At 41.4% G+C, this 27042-nt stretch overlaps 3 protein-coding genes across 11 annotated transcripts in view; 2 read left to right on the top strand and 1 right to left on the bottom strand.

Annotated features, from left to right (window-relative positions):
* Positions 1-5: 5 nt before the first annotated feature.
* ssuh2rs1 (ssu-2 homolog, related sequence 1) lies at positions 6-5482 on the bottom strand. 3 transcript variants are annotated; one of them, XM_018685932.2, is made up of 14 exons: positions 5315-5482; positions 5166-5210; positions 5000-5064; positions 4354-4452; positions 3244-3319; positions 2930-3059; positions 2713-2773; positions 2203-2324; positions 2053-2115; positions 1877-1959; positions 1691-1783; positions 1407-1512; positions 784-891; positions 6-671 (listed from the first exon to the last, which is right to left on the bottom strand). In XM_018685932.2, the coding sequence occupies exons 2-14, from the start codon at positions 5186-5188 to the stop codon at positions 531-533; spliced, it is 1170 nt and encodes a 389-aa protein (XP_018541448.1). In that variant the 5' UTR covers positions 5189-5210; positions 5315-5482; the 3' UTR covers positions 6-530. The 3 variants fall into 3 exon arrangements, with proteins under 3 accessions (XP_018541448.1, XP_018541447.1, XP_018541449.1); XM_018685931.2 differs by having other exon boundaries at positions 5166-5315; XM_018685933.2 differs by lacking the exons at positions 5000-5064; positions 5166-5210; positions 5315-5482 and adding an exon at positions 4687-4863.
* A 161-nt stretch (positions 5483-5643) lies between these two features.
* Positions 5644-9625, top strand: rpl32 (ribosomal protein L32). Its single transcript, XM_018685934.2, has 4 exons — positions 5644-5805; positions 6527-6627; positions 6737-6918; positions 9461-9625. The coding sequence occupies exons 2-4, from the start codon at positions 6532-6534 to the stop codon at positions 9588-9590; spliced, it is 408 nt and encodes a 135-aa protein (XP_018541450.1). The 5' UTR covers positions 5644-5805; positions 6527-6531; the 3' UTR covers positions 9591-9625.
* Positions 9626-11604: 1979 nt separating this feature from the next.
* The window catches only part of LOC108889487 (glutamate receptor-interacting protein 2), a 33143-nt gene continuing 17705 nt past the window's right edge, over positions 11605-27042 (top strand). For 3 of the 7 annotated variants that reach the window (XM_018685935.2, XM_018685937.2, XM_018685943.2), the window contains exons 1-8: positions 11605-12096; positions 18216-18296; positions 19047-19185; positions 21431-21576; positions 23605-23688; positions 23793-23868; positions 24554-24699; positions 26841-26988. In XM_018685935.2, the coding sequence (XP_018541451.1) occupies positions 11919-12096; positions 18216-18296; positions 19047-19185; positions 21431-21576; positions 23605-23688; positions 23793-23868; positions 24554-24699; positions 26841-26988 (998 nt within the window). In that variant the 5' untranslated portion in view covers positions 11605-11918. Of the gene's footprint in view, positions 12097-13577; positions 15069-18215; positions 18297-19046; positions 19186-21430; positions 21577-23604; positions 23689-23792; positions 23869-24553; positions 24700-26840; positions 26989-27042 lie in introns of those variants that run through there. The other 4 variants (XM_018685936.2, XM_018685941.2, XM_018685942.2 and 1 more) reach the window with 4 other exon arrangements.

The raw sequence follows: 27042 nt of genomic DNA on the forward strand, positions 1-27042 counted from the left end.
CAAAACATTGAGAAATTGCATTTATTCAAATGAGTACTGAAATACTGCAAAGCACGTCTTACATTTGTTTTGTCTCGCAAGATCACACACATTTTATAAAAAGATTTACACATATATATATATATATATATAATTAGTGTTGCCATGACAGCAAACGGATTGGGTTCAAATTCATATTAACATTAAAAAAAATAGCACTGCTGCAAAACAAAATAATAGTCAGTATTAAATCACTGATTTGATTAATGATTTTAAAAATCACTGCTGTCATATAAACGCAATAAGATTTAGGATTCAGGGAATACAATATGATTACAGTTACTTTTTTTCTGTGGTGCATGCATACAAATGACATAACAATGTGGCTTTCATGACATTTGCTCATGGGTTAAATTCTTCTGTGTAAACTCTGTTGAACATCAACCCTCACCAAGGTCATTAAACAGCAGAGCTGACTTGTAAATAAAACTGACATATTTAGACAGTCACTGGATTGGAGAGTAAAAACCTCATACATACAACAACTGCAATTACATTACAGTACAGCAGCAGGTAGCAGGATAGTTGTCTGCACTAACTTTGAACTCATTCCCATAAACAAAGTAAATGTGTGATTTCTCTTTCCACAGGTAGGTCACCTTGGTGACAGGGATCAGCTCTATGGTTTGACGCTGCAGAGAAAGAAAGCCAATATGAGCATGTTACACAAACACAAAATAAGGCTTTGATCACAAGTATTGTCCAGTCTAAACAAAATATCTTATATTAAAATATTCTAAATACCTGTTGTAGAATGCGTGACGTCTGGGAGTACTTGCCCTGGTGTTCATTGACGAAGCGTTGCGAGGCACTCACCACTGAAGGGTCTGGGAAGCCCATCAACGGGTACACCTGCACAGGGTGATTAAAAAAAATATGAACAAGTGCTGAATTACAATTGCTGTTTAAATAACAGTCACATAGTGTTTGATTTATTGTGAAGGTGCACATGAATATAGGATCAGTATTAGGCCTAACCCCAGTACACAGGCTGTACACTGAAAGCAGCACATTAGCAGCAGCAGCAGCTTGAGTCCTCCACCAGTATCACACAGGATGTTTCAGCCACAGTGTTTTCATGTGGTCTACCCATGTCTTCACAGTGCACAGAGCCCAATACACAAAAAATTTGACAAAAATAAGCCTGAAACAGTTCGCCTCATGAAGCGAAGTGTAACAAGAGTGAAATGCCTGCTGTGAAGACAGCCTGTAAGCCATTCCACCAATAAGCATGTGTGGCTATCACAGCGTCCAATAAGTCAGGGAACAATTTCCTCACCAAAATCTAAGTAATATGTTTGTTCTATGTGCATGTGCTTCCCCACTTGTATATTGGACCTCCTGAGAAAGTAGGAAATGATCTTTACCATGTACTGAGAGTCTCTGAAAAGCTCCTTTCCAGACACCTTGCTAAGGTTGTCCACTTGCAGTCCGCTCAGCTGTTCCACAACGTAGTCGTCAGAGTTGTTGGTCCTGAAAGCACATACATAAAAAAGAAGATATCAAGTTTAATTTAAAAACTGTTGAACAGTAATTAACAGTTTGCAGGAACCATAAATGTTGATGACTTTCAGCTCAGTAAGAGAAACTATTTATTGCTTTAGTTTGGTCCAGTATTCTTGGTAGATAAACCATAATTAGGAAACGGCACCATTTCACAGTGAGCTTGATGTAGACCAGAAGCTGTTGTTTTCCATGACATGTGTCACACTGTTTCGATCCTTGCCCATGACAGTGGCTGCAGCTGTAACAGAATAATGTTTAATAACCATCAGTATGTTTTAGAAAAAGCACAAACAGACTTTTTTAAAATTAGAAATCTATGGTTAACACTTACTTCTCCCTTCCTCTTCCAACGCAGTGGTGACATCGATCATCTCCGTGGCGGTACCCAGACCCATTGCACACCCAACAAACTTTCTGACAGGCACAAGAGAAGAAACCATATGAGCGGACTTTCTCACTAAAGGTCTTCAAGTAACCTTTTCAGTGAGGTCTGTGGAAATTACTTACATTACCAGCGCCAGCACAGTCTTTGCAAGGTCTTCGTCCCATTCCCAGGCAAACGTGGCAGGGCTGCAGATTAATGTCTCTCATCAGCAAAAATCTCTAAAGGCAATTCGTCAAACATATTTTAAACCGTGCAGTATTGTTATGACTTACCTTCATGGATGAAGTGTAGGGGACCTTGATAGTCTCTTTGCCATCCAGAAAAAAATTGGGGCTTTTAGCTGGAATATCCCAAGGCCCTGGAGGTGGCTGGGCGAAGGCATCCACTGGCTGGCCTGATCCAAATAAAACAACATATCAGACTGTGACTGAGGAGTCACACTAAATAGCCGACTGACAGCAGATGGCAGATGTGATGAGTTGATTAAGTTACAACATTCTTTTGTTACAGCTTCTCAAATGGGAGAATTTGGATGCTTTTCTCTGTTTTAAATAATTGCACATCAATTATCTTTGTGCTTTGGACAGTTGGTCTGGCAGGAAAATGCAATTTTAAGATGTCACTGTGAACACAGGGAAATTCTGATGAGCATTTTCACCATTCTCTGACATTTTATGGTCTGAATAAGTAATAGAAAAGATAATCAACAGGTTAATTTACAGTGAAAATTATTATTAGTTACAGATCCTGAGCACAAGATGCACAAAGTAACAGTAATGTACCATTGTACGGCTCGTGACTCCACTCTGTAGATCTCGTCTCAGTGAAGGTTTCCAGGCGGTACTAAAACAAGGCAGGGGGTGGAGAAAACAAACATGATTAAACATCACGCTGACATTCTTCTGGTTATTTATGCACTGAACATCCTAAACTACCATACAAACTATCACTTCTATAGATTTTTATTGTGAACAGACACATGAACAGACCCCCTCTCACCCTGTACGTATTAAATGCCTCCATGTTGGTGATCACTCCATCCTTTGCCGGTGCTTTACTGTAGCAGCACTTGCTGGAGGCAAACAGGATGAACGCATCCCGAGCAGTGTCTTCAGTTATAGATGGGATGCTGCCAGCAGTGAAAGAATGACATGCAGTATGTCACAAAGTTGATTTTTTTAAAGGGGAAGTGATACTTGCCACAGTGTCTAAAGCACTGAGCTTGCTTTAATTCTTAAACAACGTAGTGGAAAATGTTTTTAAATCCCCTCAAGCAGTCATGTTAAAAGAAAGGGAAATAGTTTGAGTCTTACTTCCAGTGTGGCTGCTGAGGTGCAGGGTCAGGCTGAGGGGCTGGGACAGCAGGCATGGGAGGAGGCAGAAATCCACCTACAGCAGACATTGAAGGTTTTTGTCTGGTTTCACTGCTTTATACTGAGAACAATCATCCCAAGTGCTTTTTTACACACAGTATACACTTAATGACCACCTTACTAGTCATACCTGTAAAATCCAATACAACAGCTCAGCCTCAAAATTATACAGCGTTCAGTTTTGACTAACACTGTAACACACCCCTTTTACAAACATGATGGAGGTAGATATCAGAAATACATTAATATAATACAGTACAACACCACCACTAACCATGATCTCAGTAACAAACATATAATGAATCAACAAAAACTAGCTTTTATAAGCTTTGTAAAGGTAGAATATGTGGCAGATAGTGTACAATACTGTGCAAAAGTTTTAGGCACCTTAGACTCTTATCCATCACACAGTACCATCAAGGAGGTGTGTGTTTGGTCCTGAGTTCATTCTGAAGTATGACAACAACCTCCTGACTACCTCCAGCACCCCAGTATCTCACCTGGCTGAGCCCTTACTGCAGCAGATTCAATTCCAGTGGGTGTGAGTCCAGCTCAGGCCCTTTGCTGCATCCCCCCCAAAAAAATCGCTCTCCCTCCACCTTTCCTGTCTCTCTGCTGCTTCCTGTCTCTCTAATAAAAACAGAACAAGGAGTCCTGGAAAAGATGGACTAGCCTGACTCCACAGAGCCCTGATCTCAACATTGTGGAGTTTCAGTCTGGGATTACATGAAGAGACAGAAGACAATGAGACAGCCTCAGTCCACAGAAAAACTGAGGCGAGTCCTCTGAGATGCTCGGACAGCCCACCTGCCAAGTAACAGGCAGGATTTAAAAGGCAAAAAGTGTCCATGCCATTTCTTTGTTTTTTTTCTCCTGCACTTTGTATGAAGTCAGCTGAGGAATAAAAACTATCTGTGACATGATTTTTAAAAACATACCCACTTTACTTTTAGTGCCTAGAACTTTTGCAGTATTGACTGTAATGTTTAGTCACAGAGGCTGGCAATGGGGCAAACAGGACTACATAGGCGTACGTGCGACATACCGTACCTCCTCCTCCTGCCACTGTTCCTTCATAGCCTGGCATGCTGTCGAACATACTGGCCGGCGGAGCGCTGGGGCCTTCAGCTCCGGGTGTGGCGAACATTGCTAAAGCAAAACCAGAAGAACCAGTTCAGTCATGGCCACAGATGTAGGCTTTAAAATGATATAAGTCTACCACACTTTTCCACGCATCACACAAACGACTGGCCTATAAAGCCGCTTGAGACTCGACTCGAGTGTTTTACAGAAAATCCAGCAGAAATATCTTGTTCTTCTCAAACTGTGACATGTTTCTACATGACAGCTCTATAAGTGATGAGAAGTGAGTGAGTGACTTACCCTGCCCCTCCGCTATAGTTTCCATTCTGAGGAGTTTTACACAGCTACACTAAAGACTAAAAGACATGATTTGACAACTTAACAAGCCCTGTGACTTTTGTTACACTCGCAGCAACTGTAAATGCTGGACCTACAAGGTGCTACCAACCTCAAATGACCCGCAGGTCGAAAGTGACGTCACTCTGAGGTGTGTACTGTATTGCACCACGGGAATATGGGATTATAACGCTATTAAATGGCTTTCCATCCATGTCTCAGCTAAACTAATTTACATATTGCGCAAAAAGCTTAATTATTCGTTCATGGATCTTACCCGGTGCCCCCTGTGCTGCCGGGATGTAACCGGGATTGGCTATTCCGTAGTTTCTGTTTTGGTAGCTGTAAGTAACGGAAACAAAAGTTAGGCCAGTGCGGTGGAAAACACTGCGAGCAAAGTTAAGTTCACGATAAAACACTATATAATAACAGGCGACACTCACTTCATGATAGGTTGATGTTCCATCACAAAAGCGCTTGGAAAACAACTAAAACACACACAAAAATCAGGTCCAAGTCTTCAGGCGTGAACAAATCACTCACACACAGTGCATCTGCAATCATCATGTGACAAAAAAACTTCATAATTTACCTTTGATCACACCCCCCCACCCCGCGCTCACTGCTGCTGTCAGTCAGCTGACTCCTCTTCTCTTCTGACAGTTAAACAGGAACGAAATTGTTAAATCAGTCTTCCGTGAAATTAACCGCCCAGCACTCAGATAACTTTATGCAAGACCAGAAGCTCCCCTCTGTGCCCCCCCCCAAAAACACATCTGTTCAGGAAGTGCGCACCAATCGTTCCAGTAAACAAATATGAAAGGTCGGCGTCCAGATTTGTGTTTGCAGTTTAGGACATGGTAATATAACATTTTGTAAATAACAATAAGTACTAAGAGGTTCACAATTTTTCACTTAGTAAGTTTTGAGAAAGTAAAAGCGATCATTTCAGTTGAACGCAGGCGCTGTAAAAATTCTGTAGTCCTGAAAACCACACTACCCATAAGTCTTTGCGAGACTCACGGAAGTCCTTTTTCTTTCCTTCCGCCGTTGCTGAAGTCCCTTTTGGATTTACATCGGCGGGTGAGTCGAGACAATCTATGATAATCCGTGCGATTTAAGGCATTTTTTGGCCATCCTGATATGGGTTATTAATTATACACTTCCATTCCATACATGTTGGATAATATTGATCATTTGGTCACTTTACATCGTCTTTTAATGTGTCGCCTTGGAATGAGGCGCTGCTGCTAAAGCGGCTGCCAGCGCCGGCCAGCCAGCGCTTTACCCGTGAAATGGAGTTGTCGTGTTCAGTAAACGCTCACAGACAAGCATTGTGAAATAACAATTAGCAGTTCCCAGCATTTGAAATGTGTTTTTTCTTTAATTTAGTCCAGGCCAAACTGCTAAAGCTGTTGTTGCTTGACGTAGAGTAGCATGGCTAGCTAGCTAGCTAAACACCGAGTTGAACGGTAGATGATAGCTAGCTAACGCTGGTCAACACGTTTACCTTGAGGCTCACTCCACAGTTAAGTGACTGGATACTTGAATCATTGCTGTTAATCACGCTCCGTGAAAGCTCAAGTCCGTAATTGTGGTAGTGAGTTAGCTGCATTATCCTCCACACCTTGTCTAAATGTGTTTTCCTGACAATTATGTGCGCGTTTGCTCCTATTTAAAACTACGTTAATAAACACCTTGAAACACAGAGCACGTTGTGGTGTAATGCTGCAACACTGAAGCTGGCATAATGATGCTGAATCGACTGTAGTCCTAATTTCTGATTTTCTCTTTCCGTTTTCAGTCACCATGGCAGCCCTCAGGCCCCTAACAAAGCCCAAGATTGTCAAAAAGCGAACCAAGAAGTTCATTCGCCATCAGTCTGACCGATATGTCAAGATTGCGGTAAGTCCTTATCACATACAAGACACTCAGCATGGTTGGCCCACTTCTTTTCACTCACTATGATGGACCTGCAAGCAGTTAACCGCTGCACCATCTATATCTTCTACAGAAAAACTGGCGTAAGCCCAGAGGTATTGACAACAGGGTCCGCAGGCGGTTCAAGGGACAGATGTTGATGCCCAACATCGGTTATGGTAGCAACAAGAAGACCAAGTACATGCTGCCAACTGGCTTCAAGAAGTTCCTGGTACACAACGTCAAGGAGCTCGAGGTCCTGATGATGAGTAACAAGTAAGTCATCCATACACATTTGTAAGAATAATGTAGATCATTATCAGGGTTATTGGGGTCTGGACTGCACATAGTTTGTTTTGGAGAGACTTTGAGATACCTGCTGAGAGTTTTGCCGTCACTTCAGTATAACAGAGGTGGATAGAGTTTTGTAAATGCTGCAGCTAACAGTAATTTTTCTTGTTGATTAATTGAATATTTTTTGTTTTTCCTCTCTTGTAATATTATCCCTTGACAAACCGATTTCCCAGTTTGTAGGAACCAAAATTTGAGAATGGGTTAGACATGTTCAGCCCTATCTAATTTCTATTCTATAGAAATGTGTGCAAATTGGCTAAAAATGTATGCAACCATTTTTTGAACAGATGGAGCTGCAGTTTTGAACATTTCATTCTAATTTGCAATTCAGATGCTTGATTGTTGCAAAAATTGCCCACATCAAGTTGACTGTAGCCATCATAGCATAGAAACAAACAGTTCATGTTTTAGAAGCTTTGAATGAATTAACTGACCATTAAAACAAGAAAGGAAATTGCTTGACATTTGTATGTCCCATCTTGTCTGATGTTATTGTGGTAGAGTTTTCCCAAATTTAATTCTTCAGTGTCTTGAGCACCATGAAAGAAAAACCCTTTTTGCCTCCAGTATTTCTGTTGAGGTGGCAGCAGAAGTCTGTGTCACAGATGTCAAAAACCAAAGCAAATAAGACATAACTACATGTTTGGTTTGGACACCCCAAGGGCAGAGTGGGTGAACTGACCCCTGAATGACAGCAAGATTTGAACTAGTATACTCTGCCATGTAACTGCGTGATATAAGTCAATGTAGGATTTTATTAAAGATCCAGTAACACAATAAATACTGCAGGCTGTGATCAGTAAGTACACAGAAGTATCCTCAAACAACAAGCCACAAGGAAGTTTTAATTCAGGAAGTTAAACTACCCTAATAGTTACTGAGTTTCATGTGAGAAATAATTAGGCTTTATAAAAAGGAACTTAAAAGAGGAAGGGCAGCATAGATTATCTTTAATAGCTTAATGAAGCTTAATAGCCCCAAAGTTTATCAGCTCACACTTTTAAAGAAGAGTTCCCAAGTGTAGCTGAAAGCATTAGAGGAGTGAGGTTTATAACAACCAAGAACTTTGGTCGTATGGAGTGACCTACCATCAAGCACAGAGTTAAAAAAAAAAATGTAGTTTTACTTTGGAGCTGTGAAAATGTTAAGACCCTTGTCAGACTCTGTCTTATGTTCTCAGTGCCTGCAGTGACACAGACACAATCTGTCTTTTAGAAATCCTCTGTCCAGGAATCTTGTATTTTGTTTTTTGTTCACTCACTACAGAAAGCCATGATGATGATGATCTGCATTGTCCACTAAATCTTAGAGCAGGGATTAAATTGATCTGCTGTTTGAAGAGTATCGATTGTTTGTAACTGCATGCTGAAAGAATTCAACAGCAGATTAGAAGGGATAGTGTGAGCCTTGAAGTCAGTGCAAGGACAGGGATAGTTTTTTAACTTTTGCAATTGTAATGTTAGATGATGAATCAAACTCTCCAGCAGCTAATGTCTAAAACTCTGTTCATGCTATTTACATTCCCACATATCTCCATGAAACAATCTGGCAAATCACAAAGCCAGGCTTTAGGAGGGAAATGAACTGTTGAGATGTTTGGCAACTTGAGGAGCCAGTTGCTATTTTTGAACATACAAATCTATGAAAGTGTTAGTTTGACCAGTGAGGATATATTGCACATCAAGCAAAATCTAATCAGCTGAAGTTTAAGAAAAAAAAGCCAGAGCTAAGCTGAAATTCAGCTCACTGAGCTGTTTTAAGAACATGTGATCTGTGAATCAATCTCTCCCTAGATTTAATGATAACCTGTTAGTCTGCCTTTCCCCACTTTTTAAATTGATCCTTCAGTTAAGTGGGAAAACAGTGGTAGAAACTTAGGTTGTGGCACCATGTTACTCTAAAAGTAATTGCTTCCATTCTCTGGTGAGGTTGAGTGTTGAGACTTTAGTTTAAGAGGTGTTCTTAGTGAAGCTGTTATGACTTGCCCTCATCAGCATGTTTTAGAAACACTGGACTTACAACTGGCTGTCAATCCCATGCATTTAAACTACAAATGAGGCGTGGTTGTTCATTTATTTAAATAGATTAATGGCAAAAACATTGAGTTGTTTCTGCAACACAGCAGTGATTTGTCTTAGAATTAAAATTACCCTCCACAGCTGCGTGAAATTATAAAAGATTGATTGGGCTACATTAGACCAAAGCTGCTGCTGCAACACTCAGCTCTGCTAATTTTTAAAGGAGACACTTGTTAAATCATTCTAAGCAGCAAGGTCATTATTTAATATAGCTTAATTGTATTAGACATTTGGCTTTATGTTTGGCTCTGGTATTCTCATCCTGGATGTTTGAATGACATTATGTTGTAAACCTTCAATATAATCACAGCCCAAAGTTTGACTTTGACGATGTTTGATTCAATGCCTTGTCAGTAATTAATAACCCCTTTTCTTTACCTCTGTAGGACTCACTGTGCTGAGATTGCCCACAACGTCTCCTCCAAGAACAGGAAGCTGATCGTGGAGAGGGCAGCTCAGCTGGCCATCAAGATCACCAACCCCAACGCCAGGCTCAGGAGCGAGGAGAACGAATAAACTGTTCATTCACAATAAACGCTGTAAAATGGGAACTGGCTCATGGGTTGTTTTTTTTCTGCAGTTATTCCCTGTCAGAAATTCTCAAATGTGTGAAATATGATTAAATTTTAACGTCTGAAAGTGAAGTTTTATATTTGATATCATTTTAATGGATGAGAGAGGTTCATATCCACATAGTTTTGAATTTAGTGGGTTGTTTGTTGGCTGAGATGGTAATAATTTAGGCAATCTTTACGGTTTGCTGTTGGGAAATTTCAGGAATATTGGTCTGAGGACCAAGTTATGGTGTAAAAAATGTTCAATAAATTTATTTGGCTTTCAGTCAGTCAAACTTGCTTGTGTATCTGAGGTTAATGTTGAGGAGTAACTGTTTTGATTGCCATTTAAACTAGTATCACTGGTGGATTGAACTCTTAATTAAAAAAAAAATGAGTATGAGCAGACACAGGAGTCAACAGGGAGTTATAAATAGGTAGTTCGTTTGGGGTGTGTTACTTCAGAGACTAGAGCTATTTTCGTGTGTCACACAGGTGTCAAAATGGTGAAGAAATGCTCACACGTGAGTTGGCAGTGGCTACAGAGCTGGTTGTATTCTCCCCGGGGGTATGTGGGGTTATTCCTCACCTACTTCCAGATGACTGGATGCTGGAACAGAACAAAAGGGGCAAGATGCCCGAAGAAGTGTGTTGACCCATATTATAAATGGAAGAGGCCTCATAACTTTGTATAAACATTGTTTTGCCTTCAAGATGTGATCCAGGGTAGCTTTTGAAAGAGTACATGCTTTTCCCAGTTTGTAAGGCTTTTTGCTTTCAAAGAACATTATGGACTCAGCTCAGTTTTTTCTTTTTATTTATTTATTTAACTTTCACCAAATGTATCCTAGGTCTCTTGGACAAATAAACAGCAATGAAAAAAAAGATAAAAACTGAAAATGTGATATTTAAGCATGTTTAATTACAGTACAAATAAATTTAAAGAATCACTAGGACTATAATGGAAAGTTGAGCCACAAGGAGCATGAAGATTTGTGGGGATTAAGGGGTACTTCAGAGATTTGGTTTTGCTCCTCCATTATGTTGGGGAACTTGTTACAAACAGAGAAAGTGAATGGTCAAAACTGCTAACACTGAGGCTGAGATATACAGTAGATATACAGTATGTTGACCTCTACTCCATACTATGGCTCAAGCTCCAAAAACACTTGAGCCTACGTTTCCCATGGTGCATCATGGTTCAGAACATCTCTGATTTGACCGTCCCTGACCGGTAGATGTGTCCGGGGGCCAGTTTCACCAAATTTTCAACATGCAAGCTGTGATTTTGAGCATGACATAGCTTCTCACTTTAATTTTGACAAAAAGAAAGTTTGTGACCCATGTATACAGTTATGAAAACACTGTAAAATGAGCCAAATTTCAGCAGGATGATATTTGACCTCACAAAACTATCACTTAGTGCTTTTTAATATCACAGGTGTATTTTGAAATTTTGTGTTGACCCAGCTTTCTCTGGGTCTCAAAGAGGCCTACCACACCTCATGCTCAGCCTTGTGTTACCTGAGCACCTCCTGTTTCTCCTTCACCTAGTTTCTACGACTGACCCACCAGATCTCCTGGATCTGAAAGTCCCACACACTCCATGTATGAGCAGAGTAAGCCAAGAGTGGAGTCATACTGGGAGTCCTTGGCAACTGTAAAGATGCCAGCTCACAGTCACCTTGCAGGTTTTTGGACAAAGGGCAAGGATTCAGTTTGGCACCATGTATCAGCATGCTGAGACAAATCCTCAGTTGAAACACTCATCGAATTGTGTAGCTTGTTATATCAAGAATGGTACTGAAAGTCATTGCCTTGAAACAGCCAGCTCAGATTGTACATTGTATTGCGATGTTGAGAGGCGGCTCCCTGCAGAGAAAGTTTCCATTGCATTCTGGCAGGCAAGCTGTGCCCCACAGCCCTGAGCCCTCTGCCATCTGTTCCTGTAAAACTGACATTGCCAGAGATGCAAAAACATAACATTTAAGCTTGTGGCTGTTTGGATGTGGAGGTGAGTTACCAATGGTGGTCGGGGGAAAAAATAAAACAGGCACAGCGTTGGACCTGAATGTTTCCTCTTTTTAAAAAAAAAAAGAACAAAAACAAAACCTGCACCTGTTTCTGGGGTGGGCTCGGAAGACTCACCTGGGAGGACTGGAAGTTCTCCAGAGATGGGAGGAGAACATGAGAGCAGCAGGACGGGCAGAGACGGCGGCAACGTCTGAGAGATGGTGACAGTGTCAGGGAGAGGACAGGATCCATTTTTTTCCTTGTCACCGGTCAGAAAATGAACATGTCAGCGAGGGTGGTGTTTGGGAAGGGGCGCCTCACTCCCAAGCAGCTCTCCTTCGCCTTCCCTCAGACAGATTCAATGAGGAAAGGCAGCCGGTCCTCGGGGGGAAAGAGGAGGATGTTCTCTTTTTCTCTCAGATGTCGACTGGGCATCATCAGGGGGAGAACCAAAGGTAAAGCCTTCTGTCATGTTTTAGGAAATGTTAACACATTCAGCTGATGTCTTTAATATTGTACAGGAAGAAAAAAGGACAGGTAAAACCAGAGATAATTTAGTTTTTTTTGCCTAAACAAGAGGGCAACACTTTTCTTTAATTCCCTCTCTTAAGCATTTACAGGCAGCAATATGTAAACATTTACACATTACAATGTAGTTATAAGCAGATAGGAGTTTATTAGTGCATACGTAAACTAGAACTCCTCCTGTGGACCCCCATAAGTGGAGGCTGTTGTATAAACATCTCATGAATGGTTATACAGGAAACACAGTTGTAATAATATGAAATATGTCTTAAAGATGTTTTGACGTCTTTACATTATACTGTGTTATGAGCAATTATTAAATGCTTTATACCACTTATAAATGCCAAACAAGAGGACTAATAAAGTGTTACCAAGAGGGGTTTTGTTGCATGTGTAAAATTATTTGACTTGAGCTCAAGTCATTCTCCAAAGAGTCACCAAATTGCAAACATTATTTGACGTCAATTGCAGCAGGCCTGTTAAACAGAGTGTTTCTTTTTGAATGTCCTTTAAGGTGAACACTAAAGCCTGAGCAAGCCTGCATGTGACACATCCTCATCCACTGGCTCTTTTCTTGTCACACGCTGATCTGTTGCCAGCTGACAAGTGAATTAGTCATTTTGCTTTTTCAGACTTTCACTTGCAATGGAAGCCGATCACCATAAGATGGCAGTGTGGTCAGTTCGATCGATGAGGAGGTTGCGTTTCAGGCGCTCCTGCCTAGATTGTCCATTCAAAATTTAACAACAGAATGTTCTCAAGAGGATTTTTTAAATGATGTGGATGGAAAATTTGGAGAAAGGGTACAAACCACCACCAAATACAAGTTGAGAGTCCTTCACCTTTTCACCTTTTGGTTGAGCCTCTGTTTTGGATGCCAACCTCACCTCAAAAAAATAAAATAAAATCAAAGCTTCTAATCTAATCATCACATTATCACTGCCCCTGCATCAATAATGTTGATTTCTAGTCCAGAGGAAGTGCTGAGGAGTCAATCTTTATTATAGGCCAACGTTTACCACCCTGTTCCCAGAGGTTTTTATCAGTCCAGCACACCGCTCCGTCTCCTGATTCTCTTTATTCTGTTGGAAATTAATTAGTCTCGCTCTGAAAGACTATGCTTGCTCACATTGTAAATGGGGTATTAAGGACAAAAGTCTCAGAGGAAATTATCTACACCAAAGAGTATTGTGTCCACTGGTACAGTTGACTAATGAGGCTCAATGCAACAGCGGGTAAAAACATGGAAATGTTTGTTTGTAATCACTTTACACACTCTACGATTGGCAGTTGTAGAACAGAGGTTATAATTTCACATTGGAAATGTGTGAATTTTGGTGAGCTGTGTGGTTTTTCTGAGGCGTCCCTGCCTCCACAAAGTCTCAGTGATGACAACTTGTTACAAATGATACAGACAAGGATCAGAGGTTCTGCCAGCCAGTGAGGCTGGAAGAGGGCGTTTGTTGTTGTCGTTGTTATTGGTGGTGATATTGGCAGCAGCGGGGGTCAGGAAGTGGCAGGCGTCGAGGCTTGTGTGCATGACAAATGGTCAGACAGGTGTGTGTGTGGTGACGGGTCAACCAGCGGACCCATTAGTCCTTCTGTGTTTGGATGGTGGGGCCTCAGAGGGTGGGAAGGGTCCTTTCCACTTCCAGAGGGGGAAACAAAAGATATCAGGTTTTAGATGACATGCATTTAATTTTCACACAATTGCCCTAGAAATGCTCCTTCTTCTCATAACTGCATATCATTCATTTCTTTTCACATGATCACAAACAGAATCTGTAACCAAAGCCCCATGCTCAACAACTGCACAGTTTGAATGACTTTCAGCTGTTAAACATGAGATGTTCTCAAACAGGCAGCTGAACAGGAATTTTCATTTGCTGATGTGTGCTTGTATGCATGTGTGTGTGTATATGTGTGTGTGTGTAGCACTGTGTGAACACAAGCTCTATAAAATGGGTGCAATCTCTGTGTGAGAAAACTGTGACACTGTGTAAGGCTCAGTCTGAGAATGAATGTGCAGGTGGTGTTAATTGTGCAGAGAGTTGAGAGCGTGCACTTTTGTCATGTTTAATCTGTCTGTGTGTGTGTGTGTGTGTGTGTGTGTGTGTGTGTGTGTGTAAGAGGGGAGTGGGGGGAGAGATGTGTTTGACTTGGTGGGAAATGGATAAAGTGAGTGTGAGTGTGTGAGTGTGTGAGTGCACTGGGGGAGGGAGTGACTATCGTGTGTGCCTGCCTCTCTGAACCCCTCTGGCAGAGGGAGCGAGAGAGTGAGAGAGAGAGAGAGAGAGAGAGAGAGCAAACACACTCATTCTAGCTCTGTATGAGAGAGAAGGGGTTATGTGTGAGCTCATGTGAGTGTATGAACAAGGGATGATAAATCCTCTGGAAAAAGGACGAACCATTAGTAAGAATGCCTCAAAAACAGAACCACGGCAAGATGGCAAGAAAAGGACGCGAACCATTTCTCCCCCTGCTTTGGATTTTATAGAAAGACAGTTTAGTAGATGCATATTTTTTAAGGGATTGAGAAGAATCATTTAATGCTGACATCTTTTTGACAACAAGTTTAAGCAGAGAGGGGAACTAGAGACCATTTGAGGAGCAGGATTTGCCCTCTGGAGCTCCAGACTTCTCTGGGTTTTTAACAAGGACAAGGGTTGAGCAAATGTTGGACCAGAGAGAAAAGGGAATGACAAAACGAAGACGGTGTTTCTGTTTTATCTGAGCGGCTGAGACTCTCAGTCTCTCGGCTTGCTTTTACCTCAGGGGGGGAAACTCAAATCTCTGTCCACTACTGAAGATCAAGCCTGGGTTGCTTCCCGAGGGGTGGCTGCACTGACTTAAACTACAGCCATGCTGTGTGGTCTGAGGAGAGACACCAAGAACAGCATTGGTAAGAGAACCACACTTTGATCTTTTGCAATGCAGAGTTAAGGGGGCTAGCTTGTGTTGTTGTAGTGGAGGATTTTAGGGTGTGCGTGTGTGCGTGTGTGTGGGGGGGGGATCACCTGGATCATTTACTAACCTGTAAAGAGCTTCTTGTATTTTCATCTGAGAGGCAGCAACAACAAGTTTGTAACCCATTTAACCCAAATGCAAATATGTTGATTCATTCTCCTGTTCTATGTTTTAGCTTTGTAATGTATTACGCTCACTGTTGAGTCAATACAATGCATGCATAATGGCAGCGATAGACTGCAAGAGATTTAAATGTCATGGGACACAACCACCAGCTCCTTATACCATCCTGCCAAGTGTATTTGGGGCAGATATAGCAACGTAAACTGGGTCTGGCGGGGCCCAGTTTATAAATAAAGTTTTACTTCTGAAAATAGCATTATGATTTCATTGTCATTGTCAGAGCTGCCCCCATATTTAACCTACATTCTGATTGGTTATGGGAGGGATGGCATACAGTGCCCTGAATTAAATCAGGAGTTAATTAACTCACCACATATTTATGTGAGAGCGTAGAATTTTATTTTAGTCAGTGCAACACTCTCCTTTAGACTCAGCGTCTCTGGCAAATCATATCCATGAGCCAATCACTGACTTCCCCATCAAACAGAAATGCTTCTTTTTTGTTGTTGTTTTTACAGTAGTTGATTCATTGTTGGGGCTGTTTATTATCAATCAGCTCTATTTTGATCCTAATTCTAACCGTTAGGATGAATGATGGTTATTTTAAGCTGGAGGAGGATGGCTGGGGGATGGCTTGACGATACAGTAGCATTCAGTCACGTGCAGCGTGTTGGGGTCTGCGTAACCCAGAGCTAACGTTGCCTTTTGACTGCAATGACAGCTGCTGGACTGTCAGGGCCCCCAGGAGCCCGCATGGTTACTAGGGCTTTTGCCCAGCCTAATGTGTTTGTGATGTGTCACTCACTTTGTGTATGTGTGTTTGTGCCTCACAGCTACTGGATGGGGTATTTGTGCAGGGATGTGTGTAAATTAGTGCAAAATACCACATTATGCATATGTATGTTCTATACAGCACTAAAATATGCAAGTCTAGTAAAGATATTTCTTAGAGAGGTTTGACTCATGCAGCTGTGTGCACTATAAGGATGAATATTCTTTACTTCTTGTATCCAGGGCTCACCCAGAGGTTTCAGGTCAGAGACAGTTTGACAAAGGATCCATGCCTCTTAGCTGAGCTGACTGAAGGCACATGGGGACTTGATGTGGACAGAGAGAAGGCAGTGGGTTGGATGCCCTCCCAGCACTCCCCTCCCCTAGTTCAGTCTTTACAAATCAGCACAGAGAAAAGAAAAAGACATGTCACGAGTAACTGAAATGTCATTTTTCATGTCAAACAGGAAAAAGCTTTAAGGCCTGAGATGTTAGCTTTTGAATGATGACAAGAAATTATTGTAATTTTTATAGGCCTACATGTATGGTGCAACATGACAAAAGGTGATATTAATGGATATTAATCTTGAACTCATTTCCTTTTGGTAGATAATCAAAATCATAGTTCTGGGGGACGTAAACAGGAAGTATAATATTGCCATGGATTAGGGGAGTTCTGCTGTGGACTACAACCTCAGCCCCGTTTTTTTAAGCCTATATTTAGTTACATTTTGGCAAATTAGCACCATTAAAAATATGCCGAACTCGCTATTAGCAATTCCTGTTTGCAATGTCACCATGGATGTACAGACAACTGTCACTGGATTACTCTGAAACTGAAGAAAACTTAAAAACGCCACGACGCTCAGGCAAGTTCTGGAGCGTCTTTTTCGGTGATTTCGAAAAAGACGTTTGTTCGGATTGACCTCGGTTGTTAACGATTTCCTCGCAAAGAGTAACACTAAATCTAAAAATATATACGTGTTGGTGTCTGTGCGCTCAGATTTGATTGAGTAATAAGTTGGAGAAGCGGCGACATTTTCGAGGCAAACTGCAGTAATTGGGCGCTGAGGGTGTTGAAGTGCCTCCTCAAGCTGTGTCACAGCTACTGCTGTTGCTTGTAAGCACTTCCTGTGGTGAACGGGACAGATCAATAACTAACTTTCCATTGTTTCAGAATACCAGCAGGAAGGCTCACAGTTTGAAAACAGTCTGGTTTGTGGGTTACACAGTCTCTGACTAAGGGGTAACAAAGATAAGACCAGTGTGTGTACTGTGCAGTACTGAAGCAGGACATTGGAGACTTTTGTTTGTGATGACTTTGATGCTTGTAGTATTAGGCACTAACCAGCTCCCTCCACACTTAAAAGAGAGGACTTGGCACAGCTCTTCTTTAAGTGTGTATATGATGTTCAATCACTGTGCTGGACAGCTGAAAAGGTAATCCACGCTGGACAGGATTAAAGAAGTGCCAAGTCAGTTTCCTCATTCACTGTGACTGCTGACATGCTTCTATGACTGCATTCAGGTTCAGATGGCCCGGGCAGTGGCTCTGCTAATCCGAGGCCAGCCCAGTGCTGTGTCAGAAATGGGTCCCACTGTGACTGAAAGAAAGAAAAATACACACATACACACACACATATATACACACATTTCCCCCTGCCGAGCAGATTGAACGTTTCCCAGCTTTCTGTCGCAGCTGCTGTAAATGACATGAAAATGATCATTTTCTCTCCGTGGCCGAACAGTCCATTAACTGCATGCTGTTCCTCCAGGAAAACTCCCATGCTTTAGTAGTTGCATACATCAAGCTTGCCGCAAATGTATTCTTGTGTTAAATTAATGGTCTTCAAAGGTCTTTGCTGCAGACAGAGAGGAGCTATTTTAAACCCCTGACCCCTTTATAGCATTGTCGTGGAAACAAAGTGGAGCGACCTTCCAGGTTCCTGAGGTTCAGGCTGATCACTTTGTTTCAGCTAATGCCTCACGGATGGATGTGGCTTTTGGCTTAGTGATGTTTCCCTCCCATTACCCAGGGTGCAGTTCAAAGCATTAAAGTGTGGCCAGCTGTCATGATGTGCAATGGATGATCGTGTTCATTTAGCCTTCTGCTGCAGAGCTTCCTCACATACTGTATGACTATAGTGTTGCCCAACAGCTCTTCCATACCTCCCTGCTGTCTCCTCAGATGAAGGACCATACTCTAAGGGGAGCAAGGAGTCGGGGGGAAGTGACCAATCACATTCGTCCAGAAGGCGCAGCCTTTCAGGTACAATACGGTCAAGCCTGACTATCCAGCATTTTGTTTTCTATCTGTTTTCTGATTCATGCTGTTGCACATGTTAATTCACCCATGTCCTCAAAAAGAAGAGGAGTCATGGCGTATTTGCCTGTGTGCATATAGAGTCACGTGTCTGCTGTATTTTGCTTGATGTTGCATTGTTTTGAATGCTTAGATAAGGTGAAAAAACGCTTGTGTGGCATACCTGTCACTGGTACTAAGCCACACTTAGTGGACTTCACGTAGAGTGATTTAACAGCACAGCACAATGTGGACCACAGAGACAGAATGAGTCCTTTGATGACAGTATATAACCACGTATCCATCAGAGTTAATGTCACACTAATTTTCATTCACTTAAGAATACAACTGGATTTCAATTTATGACCTAATGAGTCTGCCATGATTTTCAATTTGAGGATTTTGTGTTATGATGCATTGATTTGTTATCAGTATTTAGAATGGTTTTAATAAAACACCACACTAAGACTCGTCCTCCTCCTCCTTCCTCTGAAGCCATCGCAAAGATTCACTCAGACTGAGAGATTTGAGGGAACAAGGAAAAGACAGGAAAGCAAGAAAATACAGTGTGTGGTTGTGTGTCACAGAGCATTTCAGTGAGAGATTCGGGGAAGGAAGATGAAGAAAGGAGCCTTTCGTTGCCTCTCAGACGGGGTGATTCTGTCAAGCAGACGCTAACGCTGACTGTGGATCTGTGCCTTTGTCTTTATCTGTCAGCAGAAGAGTACCGAGGAGTGACCACGGTGGACCTGATGAAAAGGGAAGGGAGCAGCCTCGGCCTCACCATCTCCGGAGGGTCTGATAAGGACGGCAAGCCCAGAGTGTCAAACCTACGGCCAGGTGGGCTAGCTGCCAGGTGAGATCTCTGCTCTGTGATGCGGTCAAAACCTGGCAACCATGCAGAGCTGTCCGGACTTGTTATTCTGCTCCCGCAAATGCACACGTGTTGCAAAGTTACACCAGCTCACCCTAACTGCAGGACTGCAGGCGCTGGGTTAGAGCAGTGTGATGCTGACCCACAGAGTAATGCCACAGCTGGGCTTGTCCCCATGACACTATAGGATGTGGTCATTTAGATGTTAATTAACATCAATTTAGATGTTAATTTTTAAAAAAATTTTTTTGTCACTTAATGCTTAATTCGCTGCATGGTGGTAATTATTCAGTATAACTCTGATGTGAGGTTGTTTTTTACGTTCAAAGATGGCTTAATTACAACTCTTTAAAACTAATTTTCCCAAGCGTTACTGACATTAAACTCATTTTCCCCAACATCAGCCTCGTGAAAAATGTAGCAGAAGACTCACGTTTCATGATGATTAACCAGCGTGTGACTGAAGAGAGACACACACACACACACACAGTTTTGTAAGAATGACACAGCCTCTATGAAAATGTCTTGGCCAAATATGCCATCGCTTGTCAAGTCCAAGGAGGTTTAAAGACAGACACTGTGCTAATTCTTCCAAGCAGCTTGTCTTCCCACAGCTGACTTCATGCTTGTGTGGAAGTGCTCGCTAATTTACTGGGTGGAGAGAGACACGCAGGCAGACAGGAGAGAGACTGACAGAGACATTGTGCGATGAGACTGGACCAGATGACAAGGCCGGTCAGCTCTGCTGGTTAAGACATCTGTCGGTCTGTCTGTCTGTCTGTCTGTCTGTCTGCTGTCAGTGCTGATTGGCAGTAGCCCAAAGGTGAGAGGGGCGAGCAGGGCACAACATCTATTTGATTAATTAGCTCTCCAATGAGCAGCGTGTTGACTCAGAATGACATATGTACAGTCATCTCTGTCCGCGTCTGACGAGGAGAGGCTTTCAGCCATCCCACTCCAACATACTCTCCCTATGCTACACAACTGGCTCTGTACGCCAAGTCAGTTTTATGTATATAGCGCCAAATCATCATCAATCACTTCTCATATGGAGCAAGTCAAGACCGTGCTCTTTACAATATTATTTTCAGGGACCCAGCAGTCCCTCACGAACAAGCACTACAGTGGTTACAGTGCTGAGGAAAAACTGAAGCTAGAAACACAAGCAGAACGGGGCTCTGGTTGGGCGGCCATCTGCCTCGCCTGGTTGGGTTGAGAGAGGAAGAGAGACAGAGCAGGAGGAAAGAGAACGTAGCACAATCCACAAAGATTTATAGTGATAATAATAAGATTATTAATAATTGTAGCAGTGGTATGTTAGGCTACATACAACAACCAGGATTTAGAATTAAATTACCACAACTCTTGAGCACAAATTACCACAACAAATCATGATTACTTAGTGTGGATATTCAACATATTTCTATCACTGTATCAGTTTTCATTTCTGCTTCTTTTACACCGTAGGATCACGCAGTAAAACCCAGCTGTAGCATTTATTCAGATTAGATGGCTGCATCTCATTTTGACCATGATCTGATCAACTTGATAGGAGGCTTTGGGGCCAATATGTTGCTGTTAGCCCCCCCCCACACACACACTGTTGAGCCTAACTGTAACAAACAGGTGGCTCAGAGAGTTTGACGTGATGAGAGTGAAAGCTGTGGCTCGTAAAAAACAAGAAATAAGCGTACTGTCAGTCCAAGCAGATTGCTGAAGTCGCGTCACTATAGGATGATTGGGCATCAGCTGTTCCCAATGTGCTTCACCGTGACTGTCTTATTCACAGCTGTGTGGTAAGTAACATCCAGTGAAAATGATGCAAGTGTACAATCTGACACTTATTATTGTTACTCAGATTATTTCGCTCATGCCAGTGCCGTTTGCTTCCTCAACCTCCTCCTCATGTGGTATTTAGTATTGTTGATTTAATCAAGATTTATGTTTGTGTAGGTGTTTAATAATATTAAAGTGGATTAACTTAGATTAATTCACAGCTGCCTCAAACAGCAGAGTCTTTTCTGCTCAATTTATATAACATTTGCTATAAATGGTCAGTTCCTTAATGTAGGTGTCTGCACTGATAATTAAATGTGGGTTTATCATTATGAGCCACATGTGTCAGATTACAGATGTTAAACTTGCCCCTTCAATAAGAAACAACCACAACTGCAATTCCAAAAACCAACAACAGTGAATCTGTGAGCGTGTCTGTCACTTTCCACAGGAGTGACCAGCTGAATGTAGGAGACTACATCAAGTCAGTGAATGGCATCAACCTGTCAAAGCTTCGCCATGATGAGATTATCAGCCTGCTGAAGAACATCGGGGAACGAGTTGTGCTGGAGGTGGAGTACGAGCTGCCTCCGTTCGGTAGGTGAAGCCCATGACATGATATTCTGCCTGAAAATCTGTGCAGATAGGAGAAAGACATTTAGACAAACTGAAACAAATGTGTTGTATGTCAGCATGCACACAGATGAGAAATACATTAGTTATCAACGAGCTTATTAACCATAAAGAGCTCTGGCTTATGCTCTGAAGACCTGTGACATTTAACTTCCAGGGGGCGCAACATTAAATTTTAGTGTCTAATAATAATATGTCTGCATGTTTCTGCTTGACCAAACAGAGACACTCACTTGTAGAAAATGTTCAGATATTTAAGAAGAGTACACATAAAAGCTGAAATGTTTCCCTTCAGAGCAAGTTCAAGAAAACAGGCTGCCGAGTATCACTTTGCCTCAGCACACTGATAATATATGGAGTGTTCTCCCTACGTCCCTCCAGGTGTTACAAACATGGTTATATCCAAAAGGAAGGATATACAGAAGTTGAAAATAGAGTTGCGAGAGTAGCTGTGCCCTGTTCATATCACACTAGCATTAACAAAATGCTTCCCAGATCATCTTGGCTGCCTGTCAAAATCAGACTTCATCTAAGTATCCTGTTATTTATTAGTAAAACTGTCCTTTCAGGTTGTTATTCACCACCCTCAGGTGCCCCTAAAGGTTTTGCACAACAGTCCACCACTGACCCAAATCAACCAAAAAACCCAACCAAATCCACGGGATTTATTGACGTGAAAACATATCAAAATAACTAAGGACTAAAGATACAAAGTCAAAACACAACAGCAACACAAAACACATAAGTTCAACAGTCCTATGTTAGAAACCTCTCTTTTCTGTTGCTGGCACAGGAGCTTTTAAGCACTTCACTCAAAGCCAGGTGCCGCTCATTGATGACTGATGAGGTAGCACCTGGGTGGAGCGACAGAGAAGACGTGGAGAGGGACTGACAGAGCACCAGAAACACAAAGCCAATACCACGATCATTTCTAAGCTGTGCTCTAAGACCTAAAGCAAATTATTTCAAAGATACAGTTCAACACAGAGCTATGGTGTCATGGAAACATAATTTTTTTCCATCAATGAATGTTATTATAGAAGTATATGAGTTCATATATAAGTACAGATCTTATCTCACATATCTTTGTGTTTACTAATGGAGCCTTTGAAGACAAGGAAGTGCATTAATGGAAGATCCTCTTAACAATAAATATGCTGCGTATTTTCAAGTTCAACAAATTATACAAGTAGGAAATGAGATTAATTAGTGATGCTCCACACGGTGAAAACAAAAACTAACTGTAGCTTCAGACCTGTACATCCAAATGAAGTCTGGCATCTCATTTCACTTCTACACTCATCTTCACTGTGGCTTTTCTACATGTTTTTGTTTTTTTCTGTGTGTTTTTCTGTGTTCTTCAGCTGCTTTAATATCCTCCCACACCAAAGCATGTGCATCTTAGTCAAGTCAGTGTATTTATAGAGCACATTTAAAAACAACAAATGTTGACCAAAGTGCTTTACAGAGAGACAAGAATTACAGCTAAGTAAAAACACAGACATTAATTTGAAGTAAATTAATAAAAGCATTAAAAAAATTAAAATACTATGTGTATACTTTTTTAGACATTTCTATTTTAGGTTACACTAAGCAGTTATTTCATTTTCATGTATATATTTGTAAAGAACACCTCCTTTACATTAAAAAATAGCCTTTTCAGTTGTGTTAAAACCACATTTACAACCTACAGGTTTTCAAAGTTGTAAACTATATTTAGCCTCGTTTTAACCTCAACCTGCAAATCACCTTAATCAATACTTATTGGGTTTCCCTGATCAAGGCATTGGCCTCAGAAACAGAGATGGTCCCCGGGCGCAGTGCTGTGGCTGTCCACTGCTCTTAAATCGATAGCATGGATCAAATACAGAGAATTCATTTCTCCACTGAGATTAATTAAACATATTTTCACAAGGCTTTGTTCAATTCTCATGATTCAGCACTTACAAGACATAGATACAAATTGTAGTGTCATTTTCTCTCTACTCTCAGTTCAGACCCCCTCAGGAGTCATAACCAAAACCATAGAGGTGTGTTTACACAAGGAGGGAAACAGCTTTGGGTTTGTCATGAGAGGTAGGTGGATGTTGTTGTTGTTTTTTTTTTAAAATAAACCATTAAGTAGAAATAATTAGCTTTAAATTTTGCACTGACTCATCTCTGTGTTTTACTTTTTTTAGGAGGCTTCCATGAAGACTGGCGCAGGTCCCGTCCTCTAGTGGTTACCTACGTCAGACCCGGGGGTCCCGCTGACAGGTGAGGACATGGATTTGATGGGTTACTGTTTGTGTGTGTACATATATTGTATATATAAAAGTTTGGCTCTTAATGTGTATACATTATATGTCTTGAACATGCATGAGTGAGCCTATTTAAATGATTGTATGTGTGCATGCATGCGTGTTTCCATACTGTGTGTATTTGGATGTATAGACTAATGAATATGTATTTTACTAATTGCCTTAAAACATTTGTCTTTTACCCATGTAAAATTAGAGTTTTATGAATAATGCATCTGAAGATTTATAATAAACAATATTTTATATTATATATTTTTTATGTCCGCATTATCATGTCTTGTCTTGTGTGTGCTCAGGCGGTTGTATGAAACTGTGGCCGTGACACATATAGAGTATACTATCTTCAAAGCAGAAAGGGCACTGCTCATCCTGAGGCAAGTGCAGCACTGCACTTTTCCCCATGAAAACTGCGAGCACCAAAAACACTGGAGCAAACATAATTCTCCATCAAAGACTTTACGGCCGTTTATCTCGTTTATCCTTCATCTCACCTGGGAGGGAACGCTCATGTGGAACTGTTTAATGATTTACTGTGACTGGTGCTTAAACGCCTGTATGAGCATCTTGTGCCAGTCGCCTGTGTTTTATTTATTTATTTATTTATTTTCTACCTTTCTTTCTCCTTCTGTGTGTGTCTCCAGAGAGGGCACTTTGAAGGCCGGAGACCGGGTGTTGAGCATAGACGGGATGCCTTTAAACAGAGAAAAGCACGCTGACGCTTTGACCATGCTGATGCAGAGCGGCCAGGAAGCTCTGTTCCTGATTGAGTATGACGTCTCTGTCATGGGTGAGCACACACACACAGGGAATATGTGGAGGCATGGTAGGGCAGCGTTGCTCTGAGGGTAAATAATGTGGCCCGTTTGGCTGCGTGGATGTTAGTGAGTGTTGGTGCTGGATACGCCACCAGGGGAGTCACTTGGGCCCGAGAGCACACTTCAACAGGGAAAGGGTAGATGGGTGATATTCAGTGTTTTATCATAATATGTGGGTCTCTCTTCTCTCCTGAATCATAGTAGGTTTCAGCTTTAAAAGAAAAAAAAAAGAAAAGAAAAAAAAAAAAAAAAGAATATTACCTTTCTGTGCCAGAGTCATTGTAGTACTTGATTTTATTTTTCAGGCAGTGGGTCAGTCAGGACAACTTTCAGGACCAGTCTTTGTTTCTTAAGGATGTTTTTTGTTATGTGACCTCAATAAAACAAGGTTGGACATGAGCAACAGGCCCTGATGATGCTGCATATTTCAGGGGGCAAGATGACAAACTTTCACATCAGTGTATTAAAGGGACACTTGCGCCTCCTTAAAGTGGAGACATGCACAAGAGAGAGACTTATAGAAGAATTATCAAAATTTAAGTTCCCATAATGCAGCATGCTAGCTTTTTTTCCCCCCCATTAACCATATGAATGCCCATGTCTTTCCACATCCAACACAGGTTTTCTGTTATAAATAAGTAGCTTTCACTTTCTGTGATCAATTTTGAAAAGTGGAAGTACAGAATAAATCAAATCAAAAATATCCACAACCTTTTGTAGTAAAATATGCTGCTAAACACAGGAGCTCACTAAATGACTAAGAGCCTGATTATAACCTCCATGTGGTCATGGTGACTAATTCTCAAGATCGCACACTTTGCACCGGTCTGTGCAAAGTAGGGCAGGTCACCGAGGACAGTTGACACACATTATCTTTCTGTACGTGGGAATTCAGGATTCAGACCTCCTGCCTCCAGCCTGAATCAGTTAGAGGATTCATAATTATAAATAAATGAGTTCTGTATGAGCATCCTAACCATGATACCTACACTACGTAAACACAATTTTACCAAGTGTGGTGTAAATGTCTCTCAGAAATGACAGCTTAGGAGTTGCACATGTAAACTGCTTTTCACAGCATGTTGATAAGTTGCCCTAAAAACTGAGGATGAGTGCCACATGGACGAATTTTGAGAAAAACAATCTCCAGGACACAGACATGTAAAAGAAGGAGCAAGACACCCAGACTGAAAGAGACGCAAACACTGCAATGTTTGTAGTTGTTTTGTGTGTCTATCTTGTTGTTTTTCTCGTTTTGCATTTATTTTGGCTTGTTTGTGATTTAATCTTGTTGTTGTTGTCTTGCATCTCCTTTAGCTGATTTACACCTCTTTTTGGTCTTTTGTGTTTATTTTTTTTTTTACATTACATGCATTTTACATTACTTTATGGTCAGTTATCTCTCTTTATGGCTATTTAGTATCTGTTTTTAGTTGTTTTGCAAGTAGTTTTAGTCATTTTGCATCTTTGTCTGAGTCTGTTAGTGGTCTTGCTTCTGTATTTTACTCATTTTAGGTCTATCATAGCCATTTTGCATCTGTTTGTGTGTGTGTATTTTTTTCTTTTGCATCTGTTAGTGGTTGGTCTGTGTTTCATTCAGTGACATTTTGCCTGCCTGTTGGGCACAGGCCTCCTGACCCCACGTGCCTGTGCCCAGTCGGGCTGCTCAGTAATCCATCCACATAATGCCAGATTAATGAAAATACAACACTTATGTTTGAATGGTCGATGGTTCTGTGCAGTATTTTGAATGTGTTCAAATATACACAGTGAACATTTTGATAAATGTGCTTGAGCGTGATACAAACCATTAGAAAGGCAGCAGTGGTTTAGTCACTGAACATATCACTGGGTCAGGCAACAAGAAATACATAAATGTCCTGAGAGAATGAACTGATTTGAGAATTGCATTGCATGACTTTCATTTGGTAAAGGTGCCACAACAACTGAGAAAACCTGCAACAATGTAGATCTGATCACATTTTTTGGGGGGTCTTTTCTTTGTCAGACAAGAATGTACTGATTGTAAAGATTGTATTCTCTTCCTGGCTATAGATGCATCCAGTGATCTTGCTGCCCCCTGTCACCTCTGTGTGTGTATTATCTGTTTCAGAGGCAGTGCAGCAAGCCTCAGGCCCTCTGCTGGTGGAGATAGTGAAGGGCCCCTCTGCCAGCCTGGGGATCAGCCTCACCACAACAATATACAGGAGCAAACAAGTTATCATTATTGATAAGATAAAGCCAGCTAGCGTGGTGGAAAGGTGAAACCAACCTCTTAGATTTTACTGCTCCACAGACAGTTTCCTAAGCTAAAC

The sequence above is a fragment of the Lates calcarifer genome, linkage group LG6 (genome assembly GCF_001640805.2).
Source record: "Lates calcarifer isolate ASB-BC8 linkage group LG6, TLL_Latcal_v3, whole genome shotgun sequence".
NCBI lineage: Eukaryota > Metazoa > Chordata > Actinopteri > Centropomidae > Lates > Lates calcarifer.